The following is a 27,779-nucleotide window of genomic DNA, read 5'->3' on the forward strand; positions in this document are numbered from 1 at the left end:
GACAGAGCGAGACTCCGTCTCAAAAAAAAAAAAAAATTTTCTTTTTAAATTGTTTTGTAGTCATGTGAAATTTTTCAGGAACTATTTCAAATGACTTTAAAAAGTTATATAATTAAACATTCCTAGGATAATGTACCTTAAGAACAAAAAGAACTACCCTAAAGTCTGTTATACAATGTTACTAATTTTTAGGAATCATATTTCCGATAGTGATATTAGTATTGTTATTCTCTTTTCTATTTCCCTTCAAGAAAAAGTTCCCTTCAAAAAAAAGTCCTATCAAGGTATAATTTGCACATAATAAACTGCACGTTTAAAACATAATTTGGTATACTTTGGTACTTGCATACACTCATGAAACTGTCACCACAATCAAGAAAATCAGCATACCGATTACCCTACAAGTTTCCTCCTGACTCTTCTTAATCTCTCTCACTCATACTTCTCCATACCACCTCCTCCATTTCCAGGTAAACACTGATCTGCTTTTTATCCTATTATACACTCTCCATTTATAGGGGTAGAAATGTCTAGCTTTCTTTACTCAGCATAATTATTCTGAGAGTCATACATGTGGCTGTATGTATCAATGGGTCATTCACTTTAATTGCTAAGAAGTATTCCATTATGTGGATGTACCATATTTTATTTGTCCGTTTGCTTATTGATGAACTTTTGATTCTAGTTTTTGACTACTACAAATAAAGTTGCTATAAAAATTCAAAAAAACAAAGAGCAACTGTAACCAAGTTACAGCTACAAACCTCACAATTATCTTTCCTTTAAATGACTGGCTGAGCAACAAAAGTGGAAGTCAAATTGTTTTCCTGGATTAAAAAGATGAGAAAGACAATATTCAGTATCTAAAACAAACTAATATTTAAAATAAAAGTGCTCACCTGAAGTGAGGTATACACTCCATTGGCTAAGTGAACTGTCTCAGACGCTTCCATGGGGTTCGGGATGTCTAAGTCCTGTGGCACCAGGTGGCACTGCTTCAGTAACTGAACCAAGCAGGTGACGTTTCCGCTCATACTGCAGAGTTCCTCCAAGAACCAGGCTCCATCCCGAGAAGTCAGATCAACCAGCTGTTCTCCAGCACTTGACGCTGCACCCTCCATCATCAGGTTACGCCTACAAGAGATAAATATCTGTACAGTGAAACTTAAATGTATACACAAAACAAGGTAATTGGCCGGGTCAAGGCCATGCCTGTAATTCCAGCATTTTGGGAGGCCGAGGTGGGTAGATGACTTCAGGTCAGGAGTTTGAGACCAGCCTGACCAACATGGCAAAATCCCATCTCTACCAAAAAAATACAGGTGGCACACACCTGTAGTCCCAGCTATGCAGGAGGCTGAGGTTGCAGTGAGCCAAGATCGTGTCACTGCACTCCAGCCTCGGCGTCAAGAGTGAGACCCTGTCTCAAAAAACAAAACAACCAAGATAACTAAAATCTGAAAAGCAAGCAAGCAGCTATAACACTGGGCAAGACTAACGAAAGCAAAAGAACATTTTAGGTTTGGGATTAAAAATAAGACACAGGAAATGGTCCAATATGAAGTTGGCTAACTCACCTTGTAAGGGTACAAAGGGCAGAAATAATAACACTTGCTAGACTCAAAGATCCTTCTTCTCCATTCTCATGAAGGAAAACTTTAATGCAACGTTCAATTTCTTTCAACTGATCTTCACAAACTGGCACAGTGACAGCTTCCTGTTTTAAGCGTTCCACTTGTCTAATAAGTCTGCTGTTGATGTCTGCTGCATACCGCTGCAGGGTCATTTCAGTGGCAGTGATGAACTGACACACTGTTGGGGGTGGCTGGGGAGCATACTGCATTTCATATCTATAAACATAAGAAAGAGGTGCCTGTTTATAACACAACCACCCCCAACATACAAAAGAATATTGTATTTAATCTTCAAACACACCTTGAAAAGTAGAAATCATTATTTACATTTTACAGATGCTTAAGCAATTTCCTAAGAGGACTTGTTGATGACTGTGACAGAATCATCATTTGAGTCCAGGCACTATGGCTCATACCCCTGTAATCCTAGCACTTTGGGAGGCTAAGGCAGAAGGATCGCTAGAGGTCAGGAGTTCGAGACCAGCCTGGGCAACATGGCGAAACTCTATCTCTACAAAAAAATATAAAAATTTTTCAGGCATGGTGACGGACGCCCATGGTCCCAGCTACTTGGGAGGCTGAAGTGGGAGGATCACCTGAGCCCAGGGAGGTCGAGGCTGTAGAATACAACTTTGCTTCCACTCCCAATAAGAAATAAAACTGGCTGGGCACAGTGGCTCACACCTGTAATCCCAGAACTTTGAGAGGCCCAAGCGGGCAGATCACGTGGTCAGGAGTTCAAGACCAGCCTGGACAATTCAGTGAAACCCCATCTGTACCAAAAAGACAAAAATTAGCCGGGCGTGGTGGTGGTGTAGTCCCAGCTACTTGGGAGGCTGAGGCAGGAATCGCTTGAACCTGGGAGACAGAGGTTGCAGTGAGCCAAGATCATGCCACTACACTCCAGCCTGGGTGACAGAATGAGACTCCGTCTCAAGAAAAAAAGGAAAGAAAGAAAGAAAATTAAGCACTATCAACTTACTTCCTGTAGAGCTCTTGACAACGCTCTACTGTGGTGTTACAGATGAGCTCTTCCATCCAGGTCTTCCACTGTTCAATTCGATGCTTCTGAAATATGGCCTTTGGATACTGCAGAGCCACGGTTGCATAGTGATGCAGTTGTTCCAGACAGCCACGGAGCACAGAGCGCCTCTGCTGCAGGAGAGCACCAACCTCCCCCTCCAGCTGCTCACACTGGCTGATCAAGTGGGCCTGGCCAGCATTCTGCAGAAAGGCTGTTGCTGGCACGTAACTTGGAGGACCTTTTGGTAAAAGACAGTATTAATCACAGTAAAACAGTGTCAAGTCAGCTGTCACTAAAAGCGAGCACAAACCAGGACCCCACACAAAAACACGACTATAAAACTCATAGTTTCACATATGAATCTATAATAAGTCAACCCATACCAAGGTCCATTTGTGTGCTTATCTCTTGAAGCAAGCTTGCAAGCTGTGTTGCTTCTAAATTATTGAATGCAGCCTGATAATGTGTTATCCATTGTTCAAATTCATTCAGCTTCACCTGGATTGCTTCCTGAACAGCTCTTTGCTGAGTCTGTAGTTGGGTGTGTTCAGAATACCTAATCAGGGGGACACAAACAAAATCAAAAGATTTTTTTCTTCCACATACTTTCCTACCCTGGAATGTGCTCATACATGGACTGTCCGGTATGCTCCTTGTCCATCTTGAGGGCCCCCTTCAAAGGTCCCTTACTTCTCTGTTTTTCCTGACCCTGTGATTCTCTCAACTATGCTCACGACATTTTAATTAAAACTACCACATCTGCCAAGTTTTGGGTTCCCTGAAGGTTAGAAACTGATGCTTGACAGATCTTTGTAATCTGAGAGCCTCATGCAATGCTTAACACTTTCATATTCAACTACCCTTTACTGAACACCTGCTGTGTATAAGATTCTTTCAGTTAACCATCCTATTTAATACTTAACTCAGTGAGGTAGATGAAGTAGTTGCCATTGTACAAATGAGTAAGGACTCAGATACAATAATGGTAATAAGAAAACCAAAACCCAGATTTTCTGATTCCAAGTTTTGTGTTCTAACCACTACACCCACCTATCTCCCATAATTAGTCATTCAAACAGTTAAGTTAAATAAAATCAAAGTGGAAAATTTCAGTGAATTTTTGTTTACTAACACTTTGAAGTTGCAGTCACTGAGACAGCTTTTATCATTTACGTGAGTTGTTAGAGTAATTCTAATCTCTACTGATAACGTTTATATAAATATGAAAATTCTAATTAATGGCACATATTTAGAAGAATTCAACACTGTTTTAAACCTGTGTTGCAGAGTGTGAGAAGGATGATCCACCCCTTCAGCTCCTTCTAGAAACTCTATTTCCTCCAGTAGTTTGCCCTGTAGTTTTTCCACATCTGTCAGTTGCTCCTGCAAGCTTAGGTATTCATCTAAGCTACTGTCCAACTTGGGAAGCACAATCAGCATCTCATCTCTATTCTTAAACCAGTTCACCTGTAAAAAGATATTACAATTAGGAAGATTCTTACAGGGCCTATTGTGAGACATGACAGCGTCAGAAGAACAAACCTCTACAAAACCCCAAAGGGCTGATGCATTGCCTCCACTGTACAAAGACAACTAACGTGTTCAAGTTTACACAGGCGTAAACTAACAGGCTCAATCTCATAATACCATGTATTAATAGTTGCCAGTGTCACCCAGAACAAGATTGGCATCCCTGGCTACCAGATGGGGAAGGGAAGCTATCTAATTAAAGAACATTTACAGTCATCACTGGTAAACATCATTTCAATAATCAAGAAATATAATTTTTTCAAATCATGAACCCACCTCTTAGGAGTGTGGAATGTAACTGTGCATGTTTGTGTGGAACAATTACCTAATAAAAAGATAACATCAAATTGCCACATTTAACTGCCATTTCAACAGTATACATTAGTCTTGCCAAAAAATTAGAGAAACAATTTGACTCAACATTTTGATGAGCATGTTTACTCTATTAATAAAAAGAAGACAAGGACTTATTCTGTCACTGGGCTTCACCTTAATCTCAGCTACTCTGGAAGAAAACAGGCTGCGGGTGATCTCTCGCTCCATCTCTCTCTTGCTCTGCTTGCTCTCGGCCTGCTGGCCGCCTCCACCATAGACAGCACCAGCAAACCCGGCCTCGCCTCCTGCCGTCCAGTCCACCAGAGGGTCGTACACAAAGGCCTCCAGCAGCGTCAGCAGGGTTTCTCTGCCACGCCGCATAATGTGTAAAACCTGTTTTCAGGAGAGTTTTTAAAACAAAGTCTGCCACAAGTTTCATCACTAAAGTGTGTTTTTTATTCCACAGGTTTTGCTTATTTAACAAGTACACTAAAAGGGAGAAGAGAAAACAGCATACCTGCTCACATGAAAGCCTAAATACACCTTCTACTCCAGTTACACCCAGTGCTGTTTCAATGTTTTGTGTCATTCGAAAAGGTACTTTCTCAGGAACTCTAAGGCTTTTACCTTGAAAAGACAAATCATTATATTTTTGCCCTTTCACCAAAAAACATTTGGCCCTCATAAATGTGAAGTTTACTTTTATTTTACCTTTTTCAAAGCAAACATTGTAATCTATGTGAACAACTTCTCCAGTTGTCATATCTATGAGAACGTTATCCAGATGTCTGTCTCCAAGGCCAATTATGTATCCAACCATAGACATGACTGCAGTAGATCTTGCATAAGACTAAAGGAAAGGAAATGGGGACAGCAAGAGAAACATCATTAAGAAATTCCCCTTCAACATGGACGTGAAACTATAAAATTCACAGAGCACCATAAACCTACTCCTTATTTTAAAATAAATCAGCAAATAAAAAACATTCCTCAAGGCTGCTGTATGTGGTCATGCAGGCATACAACACTGTAGACCTGATTGGTCCTAATCAGCTATCAGGATGCTGAATTTAAAAAAAACACAAACAAACAAAAAAGCTTTTCTTCAGCCTTTCTAGTTTGTCTCTTTCTCAATTTTTTATTCTTTTTTTTTTTTTTAAAAAAAAAAAAAGACAGAGTTTCACTCTTGCCGCCCAGGCTGAAGTGCAACGGCACAATCTCGGCTCACTGCAACCTCCAACTCCTGGGTTCAAGTGATTCTCCTGCCTCAGCCTTCCGAGTAGCTGGGATTACAGGCACCCGCCACCATGCCTGGCTAATTTTTTTTTTTTTGTATTTTTAGTTGAAACAGGCTTCCGCCATGTTGGGCAGGCGGGTCTCGAACTCTTGACCTCAGGTGATCCACCCATCTCGGCCTCCAAAAGTGCTGGGATTACAGATGTGAGCCACCATGCCCAGCCCTCTTTTTTTAAACTTAAATATTGATTAAAAAAATTTTTTTTCCTTCCAACTTTTTATTTTAGGTTTAGAGGGACATGTGTAGGTCTTTACATGGGTAAACTGCATGTCACTGGGGTTTGGTGTACACATTATTCTGTCACCCAGGTAGTGACCCAACAGGTATTTTTTCCTACCTCACCTTCCTACTGCCCTCCACCCTCAAATAGGCCCCAGTGTATGTTGTTTCTTTCTTTGTGTCCATGTATGTTCAATGTTTAACTCCCACTTATAAGTGAAAACATGCGGTATTCGGTTTTCTGTTCCTGTGTTAATTCACTTAGGATCTCCTTTTCATTTCATCCATAACTCTTTCCCCATCCTGCCCTAGGACACAGTCATGTTCATGCCTTTGTAACTGTAATATTAAACTCAAATATAGGTCTGAAACTACCAAGTCTGAAGGGACAGAGGAAGAAAGGGAAGGAGGACAAACAAGATAGGTAAGAAGGTAGCAGGCAAAAGAAATACTACTGAGTATAGTCTAAAACAAAGCACATACCTGTGTAACTCTCCACCATTCATCAGGTGTTGTGCAAGATGACCAGAGCTCTTTGGCAAGGAGATTCGGGGGTGTGGCCTCCATTAACTCTTCCAATACAGCCTTCATTACATGAAGAGGCCAATCCCGACGGGATACATCCAGGCTAAGCCCAACTGTTTTCAAAGCAGGGCCAATTTTACTGTAATAAAGTTCACTAGGACGGGGTACAATTCCAGGATTCTGAGGAGTTTGGTAGGAATCTTGGGCCTTAAGAAAAAACACATTTTTAAAAAAAGAAAAGATCAATTTTATATAAGGAAAAAGAGTGCCTTTTATATGTAAAGCAGAATTTTTAAAAATGATTTTTTCAGTAGCATTCTCTCATTACTCAGCTAAATTTCATGTATTAATACAAAATAGCTAATTCTTCTGGACTACGGACCTTTCTTATAATATACACCTTTTAATTAGGCCCATTCACTTTATTGAAAAATCGGTCTACTGTTTAATTTTCTTGAGGTTCAATTCGAAACTAAACACTCAAGTTACTTTCTTCTTTATAATACAGAATTCAGTTTTACAATTATAGTTCATAATTTATGCACATACTTCATTCTTCACATGACTTAATCAGTAATATAAAATTAACAACAGAAATTCAAAAACACATTACATGAGAATTTAGATAGCCCTTCTCTAATTACTATTTCGAAATTATCCTTCAATAACAGTTCTGCGCCTAGGTTTAAAACTTGACTCCTTTTAAACTCTTGCTCTTTTCCCCTACCTACCCTAATCAGAAGCATTTTCTTTAGCTAGATGTGGGATCCTGAAGATAAGACTGTATAAAATTTATCTCAGTATTCTAAGAGCTTAGTACTGTTCCTAGCATAGATTAAGCACTCAGATACATGGCTAAAATATATTCTAAATTAAACTCCTAGTCTAAATCAAAGCAGAAAATTCACAGATACAAAATAGGATGCCATGGTGATTAATTTCAAATTTAAAGTTGCTTCTTATTTACAAATATAAAAGAACCTGGGTTTTAAAGTATTTACAAATTTAATTTAAAAGAATGGTAAATCCAATAAAAACATTAAGCTGTAAATTATCAAGTTACTGAGTCATGAACAATCACACATTCCCCTTCTCCAAATCTGTCTCAAGTTAAGATAAACCCAATGCCATCATTTTTTTTTTTTTTTTTTTTTGAGACGGAGTCTGACTCTGTCACCCAGGCTGGAGTGCAGTGGCCAGATCTCAGCTCACTGCAAGCTCCGCCTCCCGGGTTTACGCCATTCTCCCGCCTCAGCCTCCCAAGTAGCTGGGACTACAGGCGCCTGCCACCTCGCCTGGCTAGATTTTTGTATTTTTTCAGTAGATACGGGGTTTCACCGTGTTAGCCAGGATGGTCTTGATCTCCTGACCTCGTGATCCGCCCGTCTCAGCCTCCCAAAGTGCTGGGATTACAGGCTTGAGCCACCGCGCCCGGCCTATGCCATCATTTTTGCCTCTTATATAACTATTTTTGGCTGGGTGTGGTGGCTCATGCCTATAATCCCTGCACTTAAGGAGGCTGAGGTGGGAGGAATACTTGAGCCCAGGAGTTCAAGGCGGCAATGAGCTATGATCATACCACTGCATTCTAGCCTGGACAACAAAGTAAGACCCTGTCCCTTTAAAAAACAAAACAAAACAAAAAAGCAAACAATTTTATTTTTATAAAAGGTACCTCAAGGCCAGAGGCGGTGGCTCATGCCTGTAATCCCAGCATTTTGGGAGGCCAAGGCAGGTGAATCACTTGAGGCCAGGAGTTCAAGACCAACCTGGACAACATGGCAAAATTCCATCTCTACTAAAAATACAAAAATTACCCAGTTGTGGTTGTGTACCCTCCATAGTTCCAGCTACTTGGGGGCCTGTGGCAGAAGAATTGCTTGAACCTGGGAGGCACAGGTTGCAGTGACCCAAAACCACACCACTGCACTCCAGCCTGGGCAACAGAGCAAGACTGCGTCTCAAAAAAAAGTACCTCAAAAATACTTTCCTAGGGACCCCAAGTCTTTTCCTTCTTTAACCGCTTATAAACATGCAAAAATGGTCTAGTAAGCCTAAAAGCATTTCACACAATAACAGAGAATAGACTAATACACTGCGTTGATGATTTAATCAACCTTTTGTGCTTGTAAGGCAGCTTCCCGTTGTTGCCATCGTTTGTAAAGACCAAACAAGGGTGTGGCTCCATCTACCCACTGGATTAGTCCCGATCTTGTTCCTAGTGGTGTTACAGAATAGTGTCGAGCATGGAACCGGGGTGTTTCTTGGCGATTAATTGTAGCAAACATGGTATTCACAATAGATAGGAATTGCATTATTCTCTCATCCAGATGTAAATCCTCCAGTCCTATGAAAACAAAATTAAAATAGCTAGGATAGGTGATTAAACAGGGTTGGGAGCATACCACTCCTCTTTTTCAACTAGCAATGGCAGTCAAAAACTGACAGTCCATGAGGCACACTGAGAGCATTAAATAATTCTATTTTGGGACAAGATATTGGCAGTAGATATTAGCATTACTAGCTATACCTCACTTGTCCTGCTTGTACAAGTTCATACACAAAGTGGGGGGGGTGGAAAATCTTTCTGCACAGCATCCAACCACTACCCTTCAAAAGCACATAAGACATAGGGCACTGCAGGCTAATAATAACATACAGAAATTCACCTGAAATAATCTCCTACCATATACACCCACACTCACACAAAGCATTAGTAAAACTAATACTCTTCTGAAAAATGGAGTAAGTCTTAAATCCTACCTTTGAAAAGATAAGGATAGCTCTTCCCGTCTGATCCAAGAAAGAGAAGTTTCTTTGGCTTGGTTTTAGTCGGTAAGATTGTGATGGTTCCGCCCACACTATGGATTGTGACAGTGTCTCTGGCTGAGACTTCCCCAGGAAGAGCAATTTCAGTGTTAGTCATGGCAGCCAACCATGGACTGATTTCTTCAAGACGCAAGATGTAACTTGCACGTTTCTGTGCTCTCTGTTGCAAACTTAGCATTATCTATATTCATAAGATGGGAGAAACAAATTTACATTAGATTAGAACACTTATTTTCTTCCACATTCAATCTGGCATAAAAGTAAATTTTAGGCCAGGGGTGGCAGCTCATGCCTGTAATCCCAGAACTTTGGGAGGCTGAGGTAGGCAGATCACTTGAGTTCAGGGGTTCAAGACCAGCCTGGGCAACATGGAAAAACCCCATCTCCACAAAGAATATAAAAATTAGTCAGGCACAGTGGCTTATGCCTGTAGTCCCAGATACTTGGGAAGCTAGGGCAGGAGAAGAGGATCACTTGAGCCCAGGAGGCAGAGGTTGCAGAGACCCGAGATTACGCCACTGCACTCCAGCCTGAGTGACAGAGGCAGACCCTATCTCAAAAACAACAAAAGTAAATTTTAAAATCCATACAACTATCTGTTGTTGTAATTTCTATATTTAACTCAGTGCTGGGATCTGGGCAATCCTGGATAGGTTAACACCGGTGGCTGATGTGTACTATAAGATTCTTACTTTGTTAAGACTCTTTCTTTTCCTCTGTCCAAACAAGCAGTGAAATCACAGGAAATAGAAGGAAAATGCTGCTGTGGTCATCACCCAATTTGGGGCTTTTAGCAAACTATTAATAATTCCCCAGTGTTGAGCTATGTATGCGCAACACCAAAACAATCCAGTCCTTGCAATAGGTACAGCTAGCAGTCAGCTGTCAGGTAGACAAACCTTTAAAAAGTCATCTGCAAAGTTATTAACATCAGATTACAAGAAAAAATGAGGCTCAATATACTCTTATCAAACTGGAGGAGAGGAAAATCTGGTGAATTTCTAAGAAACTTAACAAAACTGAAGAAAAGGCAAAAACAAGAAAGAACATTTTTAAAAGAGAAGTAACCACCATTTAGGTCTGACCATTTGAGGTTTGCAGAAAACCCCCAAAATACTTTCTAATAATCACAGGGAACGAACTGTATGTACAGGTGTGTTGTTACATGCAGCAAACTCAATAATATGCACCCAAATTAACAAATTCTGGACTCCGCTTCCATGTGAAAAAATGTAAAGCAATCTTTAGCAAGCTCTGTTCATAAAAAGAAAAAAACCAACTGGAAACACCCCAAGTGCTCAATGACAAAAGAATACACTGTGGTATTTTCACATAACAGATCATTGTTTAGCTACACAAACACACACAAAAAAATCACTGAATTATTTTAAAACTTAATAGCGATCCAATATGGTAGTAAAAAATGTAGACATGTACATACAATACGATCTCACTCGTAGAAGTTCAAAAACGGGCAGAAACTAAACAATGTCATTTAGAAATGCATCTATAAACAAAAACTATTTTTTTAAAAAGTAGATAGGGATTAATTAAAACTCAGAAAACTGGTTATGGGTGGGGAGATATAATTAGGGAGAGAAGTAGGACTTCTATAAAGTTTAATTTCTTTAGTTAATTCCTTTTTTTTGAGCTGTACTATATCTAAAAGAGAGACACAGGTATTCTTAATTTTTAAAATTATTCTTTAAAATGTACAAAATCATTTAAAATTTTTCTGTGATTTATTATACACACACACACACACACACACACACACACGTGCACGCACACACAGGGTTTACAGGGTTTCCTCCTATATCCTCTTCTGATTTTCTAACTTGATTTACTGAAAGAGAAACAAAGAAACAAGAAACTGGTCTTAGAACACAAGAAGACGCAGGCCAGGAGTGGTGGCTCACACCTGTAATCCCAGCAATTTGGGAGGCCGAGGAGGGTGGATCACTTGAGACCAGGAGTTCGAGACTAGCCTGGCCAACATGGTGAAACTCCATCTCTACCAAAAGTATAAAAATTAGCCAAGCGTGGTAGTGCATGCCTGTAATCCCAGCTACATGGGAGGCTGAGGCAGGAGAATCACTTAAACCCGAGAGGCAGAGGTTGCAGGGAGCCAAGATTATGCCACTGCACTCCAGCCTGGGCAACAGAGTGAGACTCCATCTCACAAAAACAAGCAACACCCCCCCACCCACCTACACACACACAAGGAAACTCGAGTTTTGGCAAGAACACATAATAAACTTCATCCTTCATGTTAGTTTTCTTTCTTGTACTTCTAGCTATTTGCTCTGAATTTAGCACCTTGCATTTGCTAAAGTTGGCTGTACTTTTTGTTTCTACATGTATCTTTTAATAGCTTTCTCATTGCTCAAGTTCAGTAAGGAAATCAGTTAGGAGCAATAAAGGTAAGACACAGAGAAAAGAGGGAGGGAGAAGGAACAGCTGCAGCTACAAAGTAATAAGCTCCCCCAACTAATAGTGTTATTTGCTAGAAAAGATAAAGACCTAAGAGAATATAGAATTAAGAAAACCAAAATATAAAAGAGAAGGATTCCCAAATATGTTCCATGCAGCATATGTGGAACTGATTCCAGAACAACTACTTATAAAAATTTATGTTGTTGGCCGGGCGCGGTGGCTCAAGCCTGTAATCCCAGCACTTTGGGAGGCCGAGACGGGTGGATCACGAGGTCAGGAGATCGAGACCATCCTGGCTAACACGGTAAAACCCCGTCTCTACTAAAAATACAAAAACTAGCCGGGCGAGGTGGCGGGCGCCTGTAGTCCCAGCTACTCTGGAGGCTGAGGCAGGAGAATGACGTAAACCCGGGAGGCGGAGCTTGCAGTGAGCTGAGATCCGGCCACTGCACTCCAGTCCAGGCGACAGAGCGAGACTCTGCCTAAAAAAAAAAAAAAAAAAAAAAAAAAAAAAAAAATTATGTTGTTATAGGTGACTATTTTATCTATTATTCATACTGAATGCTCTTCTCATGAAAAACTACATAGGCACAAGGTTAAATTTCTTATCTTTTATGAGACAAATAAAGCAGGCAACCAGTATTTAGCTCAGGGTCACAGCCCCTTCCTTGGCTAATTTCTTCATCTGTTGTTCACTGGTGTGAGCCTTCCATACATGAAAGATTGGGCACCTTTGCCATCCATCCCCCTTTGCTCACTGATTTCCAAATTCTTAAACAGAAACACTTACTTCTATATTGCTTATAAGCAACTGGCCACAGGCTGCCTTCTACAGGCTTATAAAATCTCTTACATTCCAAGTAAGGAGTCCACTTATTTAAATTTCGTATCTTATGGGAACTGTGATGTGCCATTTCAGTAGCATGCTTGGGATTATTCTCTACCTCTTTAAATGGAATCCAGCTGCTCCCAGGCTTTGCAGGGTTCGATGGTGTCTTCAGTTTTTCCAGGGCATTTTCAATGGCATCACCATAGTTATCCTGAAACCATTTTTCATGAGGTGTTTCTGCAGGAGCCGCTGTGATACTCCTCACGTGCTCCAAAGCAAATACGATGGGCTTCATCAAAGCTGTGTGCTTCTCCCGCATGATTGCAATTTTCTCTTCTCTGACCAAGAAGTATTTTTATTCAAAAACTTAAATGTGTACATTAAAGTTTTACACAAACATGGAACAATTTAAATATATCAACTGTTAAGTAAACAGTACCAAGGAATAAATCTTAATAAAGCAATAACATATTCACAAAGTAAATTACTAACAAAGAATTTTGTTTTTTGAGACAGGGTTTTGCTTTGTTGCCAGGCTGGAATGGAGCGGTGCAATCTTGGCTCACTACAACCTCCACCTCCCGGGTTCAAGCAATTCCTCTGTCTCAGCCTCCTGAGTAGCTGGGACTACACACGCGTGTGCCACCACGCCCAGCTAATTTTTCGTATTTTAGTAGAGACGGGGTTTCACCATGTTGGCCAGGATGGTCTAGATCTCCTGACCTCGTGATCCGCCTGCCTCGGCCTCCCAAAGTGCCAGAATTACAGGCATGAGTCACCGCGCCCGACCAATAATTATTTTTTGTTTTTTTAAAAAATGCAGCTCATAAAAGAGGCAGCTCCTCTTTTCAACGAATTAAATGATGCAGGGAAAATGCAATATCAACATGCAAAAGAATGAAGCAGTAACTCAAAATGGATCAAAGACCTAAACATAAAAGGTAAAACTACAAAACTCTTAGAAAACATAAGGGAAAGGTTTCATGACACCAGATTTGGCAATGATTCCTTGGATATGGCATCAAAAGAACAGACAAATTAAATTGAGCTACACCAAAATTAAAACTTTTGTAAATCAAAAAATGCTATACACTATGGAGAGAATGAAAAGACAACCCACAGAATGGCTGCAAATATTTGCAAATCATGGATCTGATAAGGGTTAGTTAGAAGCCAGAATACATAGAGAACTCCTACAATTCAACAACAACAAAAAAAAAAACCCAATTAAAAAATGGGCAAAGGATTTGTAATGACATTTCTCAAAAGATATGCAAATGGCCAATAAACACATGAAAGGATGCTAAACATCACTAGTCATTAGGAAAATGCAAATTAAAACCACAATGAGATACCACTTCGCATCCATCACTACAGCTATTGTCAAAAAAAAGAAAAGAAAAGAAGTGTTGCCAAGAAAAGAAAAGAAAAGTATTGTCAAAAAAAGAAAAGAAAAGAAGCCCTCATGCATGGCTAGGAGGACTGTAAAATGGTGCAGCCACTGTGGAAAAGTGTGTTGGCGCCTCAGTAAGTTAGAAGTAGAACTGCCATACAATTCAGTAAATCCACTGGATCATCCACAAAATATACACGAAATTCATATAAAATAATAGAAAGCGGGGACTCAGATACTTGTACACCAAGGTTCATAGCAGCATTGCTCACAGAGCTAAAATGGAGAAGCAACCCAGCTGTCCATAAACATAAGGATGGACAAAACGTGGTGTATCCATACAATATTATCCAGCCATTAAAAAAAATCAAATTCTATCACATGTTACAACATAATAAACCTTCAGGCCATTATTCTAAGTATAAAAAACCAAACACGAAAGGATGGATACTGTATGTTTCTACTTCTATGAAGTAGCTAAAATAGGCAAATTCATAGAGATGGCAAGTAGAATAGAAGTGGCCAGGAACTGAGGTGAGGGGGAAATGAAGAGATAATCTTTAATGACTACAGAGCTTCTTGTTTAAGATAATGAATAAATTCTGGAAATGGACTGTCGTGATGGTTGTACGATATTGTGAACGTATTTAATGCCACTGAATTGTACACTTAAAAATGACTAAAGTAGTAAATTTTATGTTATACTTTGACACATTAAAAAAAGAGGCGGCTTCACCATCTCAGGACAAGTGTATGGAAACATACTTGCGTAAGGTGTTGTTGTTCTGGACTCTCTTGACCTCATCTTCGAGCTGCTGAATTCGTCTCAGGACATACATGTGTTGTTGCAGCAGAACTCCCAGCCAGAGCTCATCCCAGAGCACAGTGACCCTGCGCAGTTCAGCCACGAGCATCTGAACCTGCATACATGGTACACCCAAACAGCTCATCTACAAGCCTACCCACAGCACAGCTCTTCAAACACTGGATTTCATAAATTAAGTGTGCAATTTGTGCTCATTATACAATTAGAGAACCCTGACTAGTGATTGTCAATACAGATTGGCAAAAGCAACTTTGATTATTCTATGAAAAATTATCCTACAACGTGTGAGTTTCTTTGTACCTGTAACACCATGGTTGGATTTGCAGAGGACAGCTTATCTACAATTTTGCTGTAACAATCCTGCATCATGGCTTGGTCTTCATTTAATCCACTTTTAGGTTCATCCTTATTGCTATCCTGAGATGCAGGAGGACTTCCTCCCTCACATTCAGAAACCAGCAATTCTTCTCCTTGAATATTGCCAAGTAAAGTTGGAATTGCAGTGGAAAATTTATTTCCTATAATGAAATAGGAGAACAAGGAATACTTTGAACATTTCTCCCATGTGCATATGCTGAGTTAGGGAAAACACTCATAATCTATTTGACTCAAGAGCACTCATTGAACTGATTTGCCTTCCATGCATTGAATTGATTAAAGATTGTGGATATTCTGCCTTTTTATAGGTCGAGCTTTCATACTTATTAATACTACAAGCTAATGGAAGATACAAAGGAGAAAGATAGTGAGTCTTTAACAAATAATGTATTCTTCAAGCCAGAGTTCAAAACTTGGTATAATCCTCTCTTTTTTTTTTTCCTTTGGAAACAGGGTCTAGCTCTGTTGCTGAGGTTGGAGTACACTGGCACAACCTCGGCTCACTGCAACCTGTCTCCTGGGTTCAAGTGATTCTTGTGTCTCAGCCTCCTGAATAGCTGGGACTATAGGTGTGTGCTACCACACCCAGCTAATTTTTTGTATTTTTTTAATAGAAACAGGGTTTTACCATGTTGTCCAGGCTGATCCAGTCTCAAACTCCTGGCCTCAAATGATCCACCCTCCTCGGCCTCCCAAAGTGCTGGTATTACAGGTGTGAGCCACCGCAACTGGCCAAAACTTTGGTACAATTCTTATCTACCAGTAACGGCTCAGTGAGCCTGGCAGAGTTACTCCATTTCTCCACGTCTTGGTGGATTACTGTTAAGGCTACAGGTAATGTGTAAAGCACATGTCCTGGTGTCAGATACATAGTAGTTACTCCTTCAATAAATGCTAATTATTATTATTAAAAACCCTATAGCCAGGCGCAGCGGCTCATGTCTGTAATCCCATCACTTTGGGAGGCCGAGGTAAGTGGATCACCAGGTCAGAAGTTCAAGACCAGCCTGGCCAAGATGGTGAAACCCCTACTCTACTAAAAGTACAAAAATTAGCCGGGCGTGGTGGCACATGCACGTAATCCCAACTACTCGGGAAGCTGAGGCAGAGAACTGCTTAAACCTAGGAAGCAGAGATTGCAGTGAGCTGAGATGGCACCACTGCACTCCAGCCTGGGCAACAGAGTGAGACTCCATTTCAAAAAAGAAAAAAGAAAAAAAAAAAAAAGCCTACAAACTCTGACGACTCTGGAACATAAGGCTTAAAAACTTTGACCTAACTAAAATGACTGGCACAATAACTTATACTTAAAAGTAGCAATATTTGAATATTCCATACCTGAAGCCTGGGATTCACTACTAAGCGATATGGTACCCACTATTGCAGGATACAATATGAGATGTGGGGAATCTTGAGCCACGCGGCAGAGAAGGTTACAAATACTTTGGCGCACATACACTTCAGGGTGGTTTAAGCGTGAGAAAAGTTGCGGAATAATTCCTTCAGGATAAGAAGACAAAAAGACACTTTAAAGTTATTTAAAACCATGAAGAAACTATCGGCATCGTAGATCAAACAGATAAAACCTGATGTGTGTCAGCATTAGTACAAATTTTAAGAGTTCAGATTTCCCCCTGTGATAATAAAGAACCACACACAACAGTTCTTGATTTGCAAGTCTGGTTAAGGTCGGTTTAGATACAGCGCTGTAATCAAAGTCCAGGGCAACTCAAAAATGTTGTGGACAAATGTATCTTCTGTGAATGTCTACAAACAAGGCAGACACAGACAAATTTTACAGAGGGTATATAAAACCTTTTGAAAATTATTCACCATCCTCTCCAAAATTCATTTTGTATATAAAAAGCTCCTGCCTTTCAGCTTCCCATTTCTTGGAAAGGTGGGAGGTAAAGTCCTAGCGATGTAACAAGCAGTGCAGGGTGTCCTAGGAACTTAATCTGGCTGTTCTTTTACACATTCAAATAATAAACATAAGGAAACCACTTTTTAAAATCTTATATATCCTAATGAGAAACAATTTTTCCAGAAACATTTTATGCAGGTGTCACCTCTCCACGGTGCAGTGGGTGTTGTCTCCAAGCCGTGCTCCAGATACTGCCGAAGCTCACCAGCGTGCTTCACGAGCAACCGCAGCAGGCGCAATGTGGCCATCACAATCACGTCATCAGTGCTCTGTTCCGCTCTGTGACTTAAATGCAGCCTAGGATCATCCTCATCTAAAGGAATCTAACAGTGAAAGATGAGGGGAATAAAAAAGAAAATAACTCAGAACACTACTTTTGTTTAATAAGAAAAAGTTTCCAAATTAATTTTCTTAGAACACTGTGCTACATACTTGACCAGCGTTGAGTTTAAGGAAAGTAAAGTATGCACTGCAAGAGAGTTTGTATAGGCTGAATATTCTATCTACAACTTTCCTCCACACTTTAATAACTCCTTCAGTTGCACTTTCATCAAGTTCTGAAAGCCATGGGCAGCTTGATATCAACTGACGCCAGATAACATCAACCATGTCATCTTCTTCATTATCTTCACTCTCTGTTATCTGAAGGGTTATATCTTCATCCTGAAAAGAAATTGTGCACAAAATTCTATTTTAAATACAAATTGAAAAGGAAAAAGGTATGCAATTTGACTATCATAAAAACATTCTTCTCATATATAAAATTATCCCAAATTTAGTGTTATATAAACTAAGTCAATGTCAGTATGCTTCTCTTCATGATACATTTATTAATATGAAGCCAATGAAGAAGAATACAAGCATTTAGCAAAGATTAGACTTTTCTGGGGTTTCATTATACTTTAAAGGCTTCCAAGTTACAATACAGTATTCCGCCTGCAGAAATTTTTTTTTTCCTTGTGACAAAGTCTCATTCTGTCATCCAGGCTGGAGTGCAATGGCACGATCACGGCTCACTGCAACCTCTCTGCCTCCCAGCCTCCCAGGTTCAAGCAATTCTCATGCCTCAGCCTCCTGAGTAGCTGGGATTACAGGCGCCCACTACCACACCCTGCTGCTTTTTCGTGTTTTTAGTAGAGACAGGGTTTCACCATGTTGGCCAGGCTGGTCTCAAACTCCTGACCTCAGGTGAGCTGCCTGCCTCGGCCTCTCAAAGTGCTGGAATTACAGGTGTGAGCCACCGTGCCCAGCCTATGCCTGCAAAAAATTAAGCACAATCTGCTCAAAAGTTTGAAGCTGAATGTACACAGAATACATATACTAAACCTCATTCTCTTCAGAGTACTGTGCATGTATCAGACATCAGCTTAGGCAGAGACTTAGATACGCTGCTGTTTACAGCAAGAACTGATCTATATCGATCTATATCAAGCTTAGCTTGGCAAATAAAATCCATGCCTTTGAGGACTGCAACTAAATAACATATTGCTTTGGCATTCTAGAATTGACGGAACTCTGAAGGGAGAGAGTGTGAATTCTAAGATCATCTAGTCCATTTTCAACACTCGCTGCACATTAGCATCACTTAGTAAGTTTAAACACACACACACACACATGCACACACACGTCTCATTCAGAATAAATGGGGGTAAGTTTCATGCACTGGCATATTTTAAAAGCTCATAACCAAGGGTTAGGAACTACAATTTCTGATAAGAGTAATTTAAAAAGAAATTTAATTTACCTACAATGAACTTCACTTATTCATTTTTTCTTTTGAGACAGTCTCACTCTGTCACCCAGGCTGGAGTGCAGTGGTGCGATCTCACTGCAACCTTCAAGTGGTTCTCCTCCCTCAGCCTCCCGAGTAGCTGGGATTACAGGCATGCACCACCACATCCTGCTAATTTTTGTATTTTCAGTAGAGATGGGGTTTTGCCATGGCCGGCTGGTCTCAAACTCCTGACCTCAAGTGATCCGACCACCTCGGCCTCCCAAAGTGCTGGGATTACAGGTGTGAGCCACCATGCCAGGCCAACTTCACCTACTTTTAACAGGACTCTAAGGAAATGCCTTATTTTCTCAAAATAAGTATATTCTTCTTAGAAAAATATAACTCATTTTCATCTTAAAACACAGAAGTGTTTATTTACAACAACAATTGGTAAGCCCCATTCAATATTTTATCAAATATATATGATCAATTGTCTCAAAATCAATGATTTGGAGTAGCAGTCTTGCCCCAAGCACCATGTTTTCCTTGCCTGAATCCCCGCTGGCCGACATACAGCCTGTCCAAGAATACCATATATTCTCTCTTTCTCTTCCTCAGTTATAGTGTCTGGAAGCAGATTCTGAACTTCAGATTTTTCTCTAGGCAACAGACGAACACCTTCTCCCTGACTATAAAAATGAACAAGTTATCAGTATTTTAGCTACCAAAACTTTACCATATCAGCAGACATTTAAATATCTATTTATGCAATGCATAAACTACACATTTAAACATACCTGGCATTGTCAACCACCTTTCTGCCCCACCTATAAGCCCAGCTGGCCAATGCTGCCCAAGATTTGGCTACTTCAGGTGCCTGTACTGAAGATAGGTGATACAACTGTCCCAAAATGAAGTCAGGTTCTCCAACTCCAATATGCACTGCCATAATGGACAAAAAATAATTATAATAAAAGAACTCAACAATGTAACATTCATAAATTCCTAATGACACTCCCATTAGCATTTTAGGTTTTTATCTGCAAACAAAAGTTCCATAATATTACTGTACAAAACTTGATAAGGCACAAATATGAATTCTGTTGTCTAAAAGGTTGGTATGTTGAAATGAATTCATTAGCTTCCCAAATAAGATTATATTATCTCCTGTGGAAGACATCAACGTCTTTCATGACACTGAACACTGTCAACAGTCAGGTGTCAGCTGTGCTGTAGAACCTCTTGCATTATGAATCTGACTGGCTATTTCCTCATGATCAGATTCACTTTAATCATTCTGGCAAAAATAATAAATAGGTGATGAGTATACCATTTCATTCATACAGACTCATGAGGCAAACATCTTTATTCCCTTGTTAGAGGTGAAGACACTGCCTGCTATAGTGCATTTGCCAAGATGAAGATTTATAATGATGACAAGACAAATCCTTTACAAATATCAAGACCTTATCAAAATTATTAACACCAATGTAAGTAACTAAACTCTCAGATTTCAGAACAACAAAATTAAGGTATACTCTCATGTTTCAGCAATGAAAATCATCTCCCAAATTTTCTCTCAAATTTTAAAAACAGGGGAATGGTGCCTTCCACAACAGGCACTCAAACATGGAAAGACTCAACTACCCTATCTGTAAGGTATCTTTCTGTTACTAGCACTAGCATCAGAATGGGAAACTTGAATTTTTCTATAGTTTCTGTGTTCCACCAATCAATACGAACACAAGTAACTATTTTAAACCTTTGTTGCTCCTTCTATTGTGAGGTGAAATTTTTTGATATGAGGGGCATGATTTTATGGTCAGCAAAAAAATCGAAGTCCATAAAAGCAAACAGCCTGGGGGCAGAGTTCAGTGACTTCCAAAATGGCATTCGATCCTAAATATGTTTTAGTTATTTCCCAACAATAAAATAAACTCAATTTCCACAGTTACACTTTTTATGGAAAATTATAGCCAGCATAACATTATAAACTTTAAAACAGAAAAAAAAATAGCTTCTAAAATTAATATTCTAAAGCTAACAAAGAAACGCTACCTGTAGATTCACTCTCAATCCGAGGATACTCTTCTTCCATCGTATTAACAGATGGCAGTTCTATTAAAGTGAGTATGTTTTTAGACAAAGTAGAAAGACCTGTGAAGTTCTGTTGGTGCTGAGCTCTGTAAACCTGTTTCAGCTGTCCTGAAATCTCTTTCCATTCTGCCTGGATCCATTTAGCCAGTGTCAGAATTGACTTAGCAACTGCATATTCAGCTTTCGCAGACTTGCAGAAAGATATGGCACAAGAACTCAACATTTCCATGGCATGCGTTGACTGGCCTACAGAAAACCACAAAGTCAGAACTTAGAAACCTTAAAAGCAAATGATGGAGGGAGGCACTTGGGTTAGAAAACAAACAAAAATGCAAATGACTGACATTATTTCAGTGTAAAATAATCAACTTAAAAAAATAGAGACAGGACCTCACCATGTTGCCCAGGATGGTTTTAAACTCCCGGGCTCAAGCAATCCTATTGCCTCAGCCTCCCAAAGTGCTGAGACTGCAGGCATGAGCAACTATGCCCAGCCAAAATACTAAACTTTTTTTTTCTTTTGAGACAGCGTTTCGCTCTGTCACAGAGGCTGGAGTGCAGTAGCACAATCAGGGCTCACTATAGCCTCAACTTCCCAGGCTCAAGCAATTTTCCTACCTCAGCCCCTCAAGGAGTTAGAACTACAGGCATGTTCCACCACACCCTGCTAATTTCTTTGAATTTCAGTATAGCTGAGGTTTCACTCTGTTGCCCAGACTGGTGTCAAACTCCTAGGCTCAAACAATCCTCCCATCTTGGTCTCCCAAAGTGCTCGGATTGTAGGCATGAGCATCCGGCCCAAAATAGTAAAGTTAAAAAAACATGTAAAATCAGTGATCAGTGATCTCTGAAAGTATTTCTTACTGTAATACATTGCAACAAAATTCTTTTAAAACCACAGAATTATAAAGGTAAGTCAGTAACAAGCAACTTATTATTCAGGATGCAAATATTCTTCAACAGATGGAAATGATCAACTTTTCTATTACTACCTTATAACATACACACACAGTAACATTCATATACATGATTTTTATTATACTCATGTATTAACCATAATTAATTTTACTAACCTGCTGTATACAGCAATTTTGTTTTCTCAATATCAAGTTCGGGCCCCCACTTTTCATCCACTTGACCTTGGGTTGATAGTTTTTTAAAATGTTGGACTAAATCTTGTGCAGTGGTGGTCTTTCCCAGCTGAACTTCACTGCACTGTGCCAGCAGTCTTGTTGCAAGGGACACATTCCCTCGTTTTCTAGCAAATTTTGCTGCTGTTAGACCTAATTCCATAAGATGGCTTCTAATTGGGACTGTTTGTTCTGAGGAGAAGAAAACGTTTTATTAGACCCTGATTTGTCTAAACCAGACTGCATGGAAACATGGCCAAAAAATTATTCCCCAACTATCCCTCTTCCATACCACCTCCCGAAACAAAGATAACTCATCCTCAAATCCCTAGCAGCTAGCATAGTGCTTGAGATACAACGAACAGGTTTTGCTAAATTAAATGTGTACAATGAAGTCAAGTCATTCATTTCAAGAAATTTCTTTTTAGTTTCTGAATCTTTGGCAAAAAGCCTGGGCCAACGGGTAGGAAAAGCAAGGAAGCAGGGAAGGCTAAATCATCCCCCCGGCACTTCTTCTGTAAGTACCCTCTGCCCTACAACCATTCTCTTGGTTTTCTTTCTATCTTGCTGAAGAATCCTCAGTCTCTCTCTTCCATCACTCATCTATTAAACACTGGTGCTCCCTGGACTCAGTTCTAGGCTCTCTACTCTTCCCACTGCACACTCTCCCTGGACATCGTCATCTTTTCCGGTGTCTTCAATTACCACAGAAACGCTGACAACCGTTCAATCTTCACCCAGACCTGACATCTGAATCCCACCTGCCAACTGGTCACCTACACTCTATTTATTTCAAGAGGACTTCCACTAATGTCAGTGATGCCAAATGGAGTTCATTTTCCACCACCCTCCAAATCTTTTACTCCCTTTTTCCATTTTCCCCTTCTCAAGGAAGGGCACAGGATCAGCCGGCAGCCTGTGAAAGTACTTGGCCACCATCACAGACTTTACTTTCAACCCTCATAGCCTATTTGCTTTTTCCTTCCCCTACTGCCACCCTAGTCACCCTTTTTAGCAGAGACTTCAGCCTAACTTAGGTCCCTTTGCCCCCATTCTTATACTCTTCTAATCCATTTTCCAACTTGCAACTGAAGTGACATTACACAAAGGGTAAATCTGAACATTTAACTTCCCTGCTTAAAAGCCTCTGATGACTTCTCACTGCCATTCTGACAATTCCAAACTCCCGAATTTGGCTTGTTACTGATGCCTTCCAGCATTCATTTCCAATCCCAAACTCATCTAGTGCTCTATCTCTCCCTACTCTCTCTTAGGTGAACTGAGTCATCTAAGAATCATTATTTTCTCTGGCCTGCACACATGCTTTTCCTAACCAAGTCAGCCTGCCTTCTTCCTCATCTTTATCTTCCTTAACTCTCGGCTTAAATGTTACTTCCCCACAAGTCTTTTTCTGATTCCTAGGATTAAATCAGGTGCACTCATTATTTGCTATTCCTTGTTGTGGGTTTTTTTGTTTGTTTTTTGAGACAGGGTGTCACTCTGTCACCCAGGCTGGAGTGTAGTGACATGATCATAGCTTGCTGTAGCCTTCATTTCCCAGGCTCATGCAATCCGTCCCCCCTCAGCCTCCTAAGCAGCTGGGACTACAGGCACATGCCACCATACCCAGGTGAATTCTTTTTTTGAGATGGAGTCTCGCTCTGTCGCCCAGGCTGGAGTGCTGTGGCGCGATCTTGGCTCACTGCAAGATCCGCCTCCCGGGTTCACGCCATTCTCCTGCCTCAGCCTCCTGAGTAGCTGGGACTACAGGTGCCCACCCCCATACCCGGCAAATTTTTTTGTATTTTTAGTAGAGATGGGGTTTCACTGTGTTACCCAGGATGGTCTGGATCTCCTGACCCCATGATTCACCCGCCTCAGCCTCTCAAAGTGCTGGGATTACAGGCGTTAGCCACCGCACCTGGCCCACAGCCAGGTGCTTTTTAAAACTCTTCGATTAGAGACAGGGTCTCGCTATATTGGGTCGCCGTGATTGATGTCCGTTTTCCCTGCCAGAATCTACAATCTCCTTGATCACCATTATATCCCAACATAGAGCAGTACCTGGTACAAAGCACATTTGATCAATACTTGCTGAATAAACAAATAAAAAAGAAGAGGAATGGAGTTCTTTCTCTGAATATAACTGATGGTTACTGACTTTTCTTCTCAATTTAAAAACTTACGTGATATAAAAAAAGGACTGGCTGGGCATGGTGGCTCATGCCTGTAATGCCAACTACTCAGGAGGCTGAGGCTTGAGAATCACTTGAACCTGGGAGGCGGAGGTTGCAATGAGCCAAGATAGTGCCACTGCACACCAGCCCGGGCAACAGATTGTCTCAAAAAAAAAAAGGACCGGAAAGGAGATGAGGGTACTTGTGAAGCCATACTATATGACATGCTCTGTTCTAGGACTTTTATATACCTTGTCTCATCTCTTCATCTCATATAATCCTTACAAGTATCTCAAAAGTGGGGTAATCCCCATATAATTGAAAAGGAAAGCAGTTCCGAAGTTCAGTGATTTGCCCTAAGGTTCCTCAATCTGCAAACATCAGGCCAACGATCCAACCCCAGGTATGTTTGGCAGTGAAGGACCAGTTGAGTCACAGCTGCAAGTAACCACCCTGCAGTACAAGTCCCTATCTTGGCCGTTAGCTTATGTTGACATTTAACACTCAAATTTACTCAGTAACACCAACTATCACGTTTTCCACTAAAACTCCACAGCATTCTGGCAACTTCTCTATTTTAGAGCAATAAAGTAAATTGTTAGCATCCCTTTGACATATAAATATTTACACAAATAGCAATTCTCTAGCCATTTATTTGGAGTATTTAAAACCCAACATGCACAGTACATTTTATGTGACAAAGAACTTATGTTCAGAATACAAAAATAAGTCTTATGTCTTCATTAAAAGTGGGTGAAGAATTTGAACATTTGAAAACTAAAATACACAGTAGCCACTATGCAAATGAAAATACACTCAACATCATTAATCATCAAGAAAATGTAAATAACACTATGAGATAATAATCACTACATATGCACCACAGTGATTAAAATTTTTTCAAGTTAAGCCACGTGACTCAACAAGGCGCATTCACTCAAGAGAAACATAAATATACGTCCACTCAAAGACTTGCACATGAATGTTGAGAGCAGGTTTATACTTAATAGCCCAATGTGAAAAAACCCCAAAATCTATCAAAGGATGAGGGAGAAATAAACTGTGGTATATATATATAAAAGAATACTACTCAATAACAAAAAGGATTGTATTCCTGATACATGCAATATGGGTGAACCTTAAAAATATCATGCTGGCCGGGCGCGGTGGCTCAAGCCTGTAATCCCAGCACTTTGGGAGGCCGAGACGGGCGGATCATGAGGTCAGGAGATCGAGACCATCCTGGCTAACACAGTGAAACCCCGTCTCTACTAAAAACTACAAAAAAAAAAAAAAAAAACTAGCCGGGCGATGTGGCGGCGCCTGTAGTCCCAGCTACCCGGGAGGCTGAGGCAGGAGAATGGCGTGAACCCGGGAGGCGGAGCTTGCAGTGAGCTGAGATCCGGCCACAGCACTCCAGCCTGGGGGACAGAGCGAGACTCCGTCTCAAAAAAAAAAAAAAAAAAAAATCATGCTGAGCAAGAGAAGCCAAACACAAGAGAACATTTTATGATTTCACGTACATGAAACTTTAGTAAAGACAAGTCTAATTTATAGTGACAGAAAGCAAATCAGTAACTGCTGACAAGGCAAATGAAGAGATGACCACAAAGGAACCTTCTGGGGTAAGACGGTGTTCTGTATCTTGATCATATTGGTGGTCACACAAGTGAAGACATGTTAGAACTCATCAAACCATACACTTAGAATGTGTAATATATACCTCAATAAAGCAAAATTTAAACACACACACACACACACACACACCCCTTTAATGTTCTTTTGAAAAAAAAAAAAAAAACCACTTACCTTTAATTTTCTCCAACAACCGATTCTGGTACATAGTATACCTTAACGCCTGCATCCATGGCCTTACATCATGCTGTTTACATGAACGTAAAGCTTCACTGAAGAGTGGAATAAGACAGTCCTGCCAGAGAAAAACCAAAATTACTTAACGTAAAACAGGCTCTTGATATGTTTGCAGATACATAGCAAGTCTTAAGTCCAAGACTGCAATATAGTTTGGCTACTTCAGACTGATTACAGTAGTTTTATCTATTACACTATACCCTTACATCATTTATCTTCTACTTACAAGAGGCAAGCACACAGTAAGAGAAAGCCTTTTGTTCTGAAGGGAAACTTTCTTCAGAATATTAAGTCTAATTTATCAATAAAGCACATTACAAAAAAAAAAAATCACAGCACATTTACTATAAAGCAGACTGCTAAATTGCAGAAAAACATTACAACTAATGCTTTATAATGAGGTTCTCAAAGATCATCATTCGTTCGGAAGCCCCCATCTCTGGTTGAACTTTACCCTACTTGGGATGAGGAGGAGAGATCTTTGTTTGCAGCAAATCTAAAATTTACGTAATCCGCCTAAAGGAACTGTCTTTACATACACCACCTCCCACCCCAAAAATAGAAAAAAAAAATTGAGCAATTTGCCATCCGTGAGATTATCTCAGGTTCTTCCACCTGCCCCATGTACTTCCCAAATGAAAGATTGCCTGAAAACAGCATGTTAGACTCTGGATTTACTAGCTTGTCCAACCACAAATCCTGTATCAAAAAACTCAAAAAATAAGGTCTTTGTTCTACAGTAATGGCCATTAATAGTCATAAGAATGTGCTTGTAAAAATATACAGACCTCTGTTGAAAGTCTGTTAGAAACTGTGTTCTCCAAAGCAGATGAGCAATATAGCTGCAAGGTACTTAGAACTGGCAAAGACTGTGAAACTGTTAAAGTAGAAAGTCTCAGAGGTCCAATAGAGATGCGGGATGTTTGCTTCAAATACTTTACCACATTTCTGAAACAAAATATTTACTGTTGATTAATGAAAATTACAATTCATAACCACTCAAAAAATAAAGCAATTGATAACATGTTATCAAACTGACATCCAAAGTTGGGGGAAGTAAGAGGAGCAGCCTACTCTATAATAAGATGATATTAGCAAGTCAAGACATTTGCTTTTGGGGACTTGTACATTTTACTTCATTTCAACCTCAGTTTATGTTGGCAAGCAGCATTCATGTATCATATGACTTCTACAACTAAAATGAAGCTATTAGCACTAGTATTTAGTAACTTAGTAACTCTCCTTCCAGCCCTCTTCACCCCATGTATATTTATCACATGATATATACAATGTACATTTACCTCCATAAGAGTAAACTTACTCAGTTATAGACTGCCACTTCTGATCTTGTTCTATCGGGTTTAAAGCAGTTGCCAAACAAACAGAACTTCTTAACAATTGAACCTCAATGGATTTCTGAAGTTCCCTTGGATCTGGACTTAACATGTTAGGAAGCAGTTTTTTCATGTCTACAGAAGTTAAATAAAATGTCATTAAGTTAATGTGCTTTTATTATAAATTTTTATTTATATTTGGCATTATTAAAAAATAATCACCAATGAATAGCTCCTTTAATATTTAAGGCAGTTAAACACTATAAGCATTACTGAGAACTATATAAAAATCATCA

The 27,779-nt window shown here is 39.9% G+C and overlaps 1 protein-coding gene across 1 annotated transcript in view; it reads right to left on the reverse strand.

The window, feature by feature from the left end:
- Nucleotides 1-27,779, reverse strand: part of SMG1 (SMG1 phosphatidylinositol 3-kinase-related kinase) — a 58,109-nt gene that overhangs the window by 26,040 nt on the left and 4,290 nt on the right. Inside the window, exons 4-27 of the mRNA XM_011950302.1 lie at nt 27,471-27,618; nt 26,938-27,097; nt 26,087-26,207; nt 22,044-22,292; nt 20,932-21,216; nt 19,671-19,815; nt 19,424-19,562; nt 17,592-17,822; nt 17,305-17,482; nt 16,574-16,735; nt 15,158-15,375; nt 14,797-14,951; nt 12,754-12,976; nt 9,308-9,554; nt 8,662-8,891; nt 6,503-6,751; nt 5,215-5,353; nt 5,021-5,130; nt 4,678-4,896; nt 3,935-4,125; nt 3,042-3,214; nt 2,617-2,896; nt 1,578-1,850; nt 900-1,134 (exon numbers count right to left, since the gene is read on the reverse strand). Coding sequence (XP_011805692.1) covers nt 900-1,134; nt 1,578-1,850; nt 2,617-2,896; nt 3,042-3,214; nt 3,935-4,125; nt 4,678-4,896; nt 5,021-5,130; nt 5,215-5,353; nt 6,503-6,751; nt 8,662-8,891; nt 9,308-9,554; nt 12,754-12,976; nt 14,797-14,951; nt 15,158-15,375; nt 16,574-16,735; nt 17,305-17,482; nt 17,592-17,822; nt 19,424-19,562; nt 19,671-19,815; nt 20,932-21,216; nt 22,044-22,292; nt 26,087-26,207; nt 26,938-27,097; nt 27,471-27,618 — 4,760 coding nt within the window. The remainder of the gene's footprint in view (nt 1-899; nt 1,135-1,577; nt 1,851-2,616; nt 2,897-3,041; nt 3,215-3,934; nt 4,126-4,677; nt 4,897-5,020; nt 5,131-5,214; nt 5,354-6,502; nt 6,752-8,661; nt 8,892-9,307; nt 9,555-12,753; nt 12,977-14,796; nt 14,952-15,157; nt 15,376-16,573; nt 16,736-17,304; nt 17,483-17,591; nt 17,823-19,423; nt 19,563-19,670; nt 19,816-20,931; nt 21,217-22,043; nt 22,293-26,086; nt 26,208-26,937; nt 27,098-27,470; nt 27,619-27,779) is intronic.

This window comes from Colobus angolensis, unplaced genomic scaffold (genome assembly GCF_000951035.1).
Source record: "Colobus angolensis palliatus isolate OR3802 unplaced genomic scaffold, Cang.pa_1.0 Scaffold305, whole genome shotgun sequence".
NCBI classification, from domain to species: domain Eukaryota; kingdom Metazoa; phylum Chordata; class Mammalia; order Primates; family Cercopithecidae; genus Colobus; species Colobus angolensis.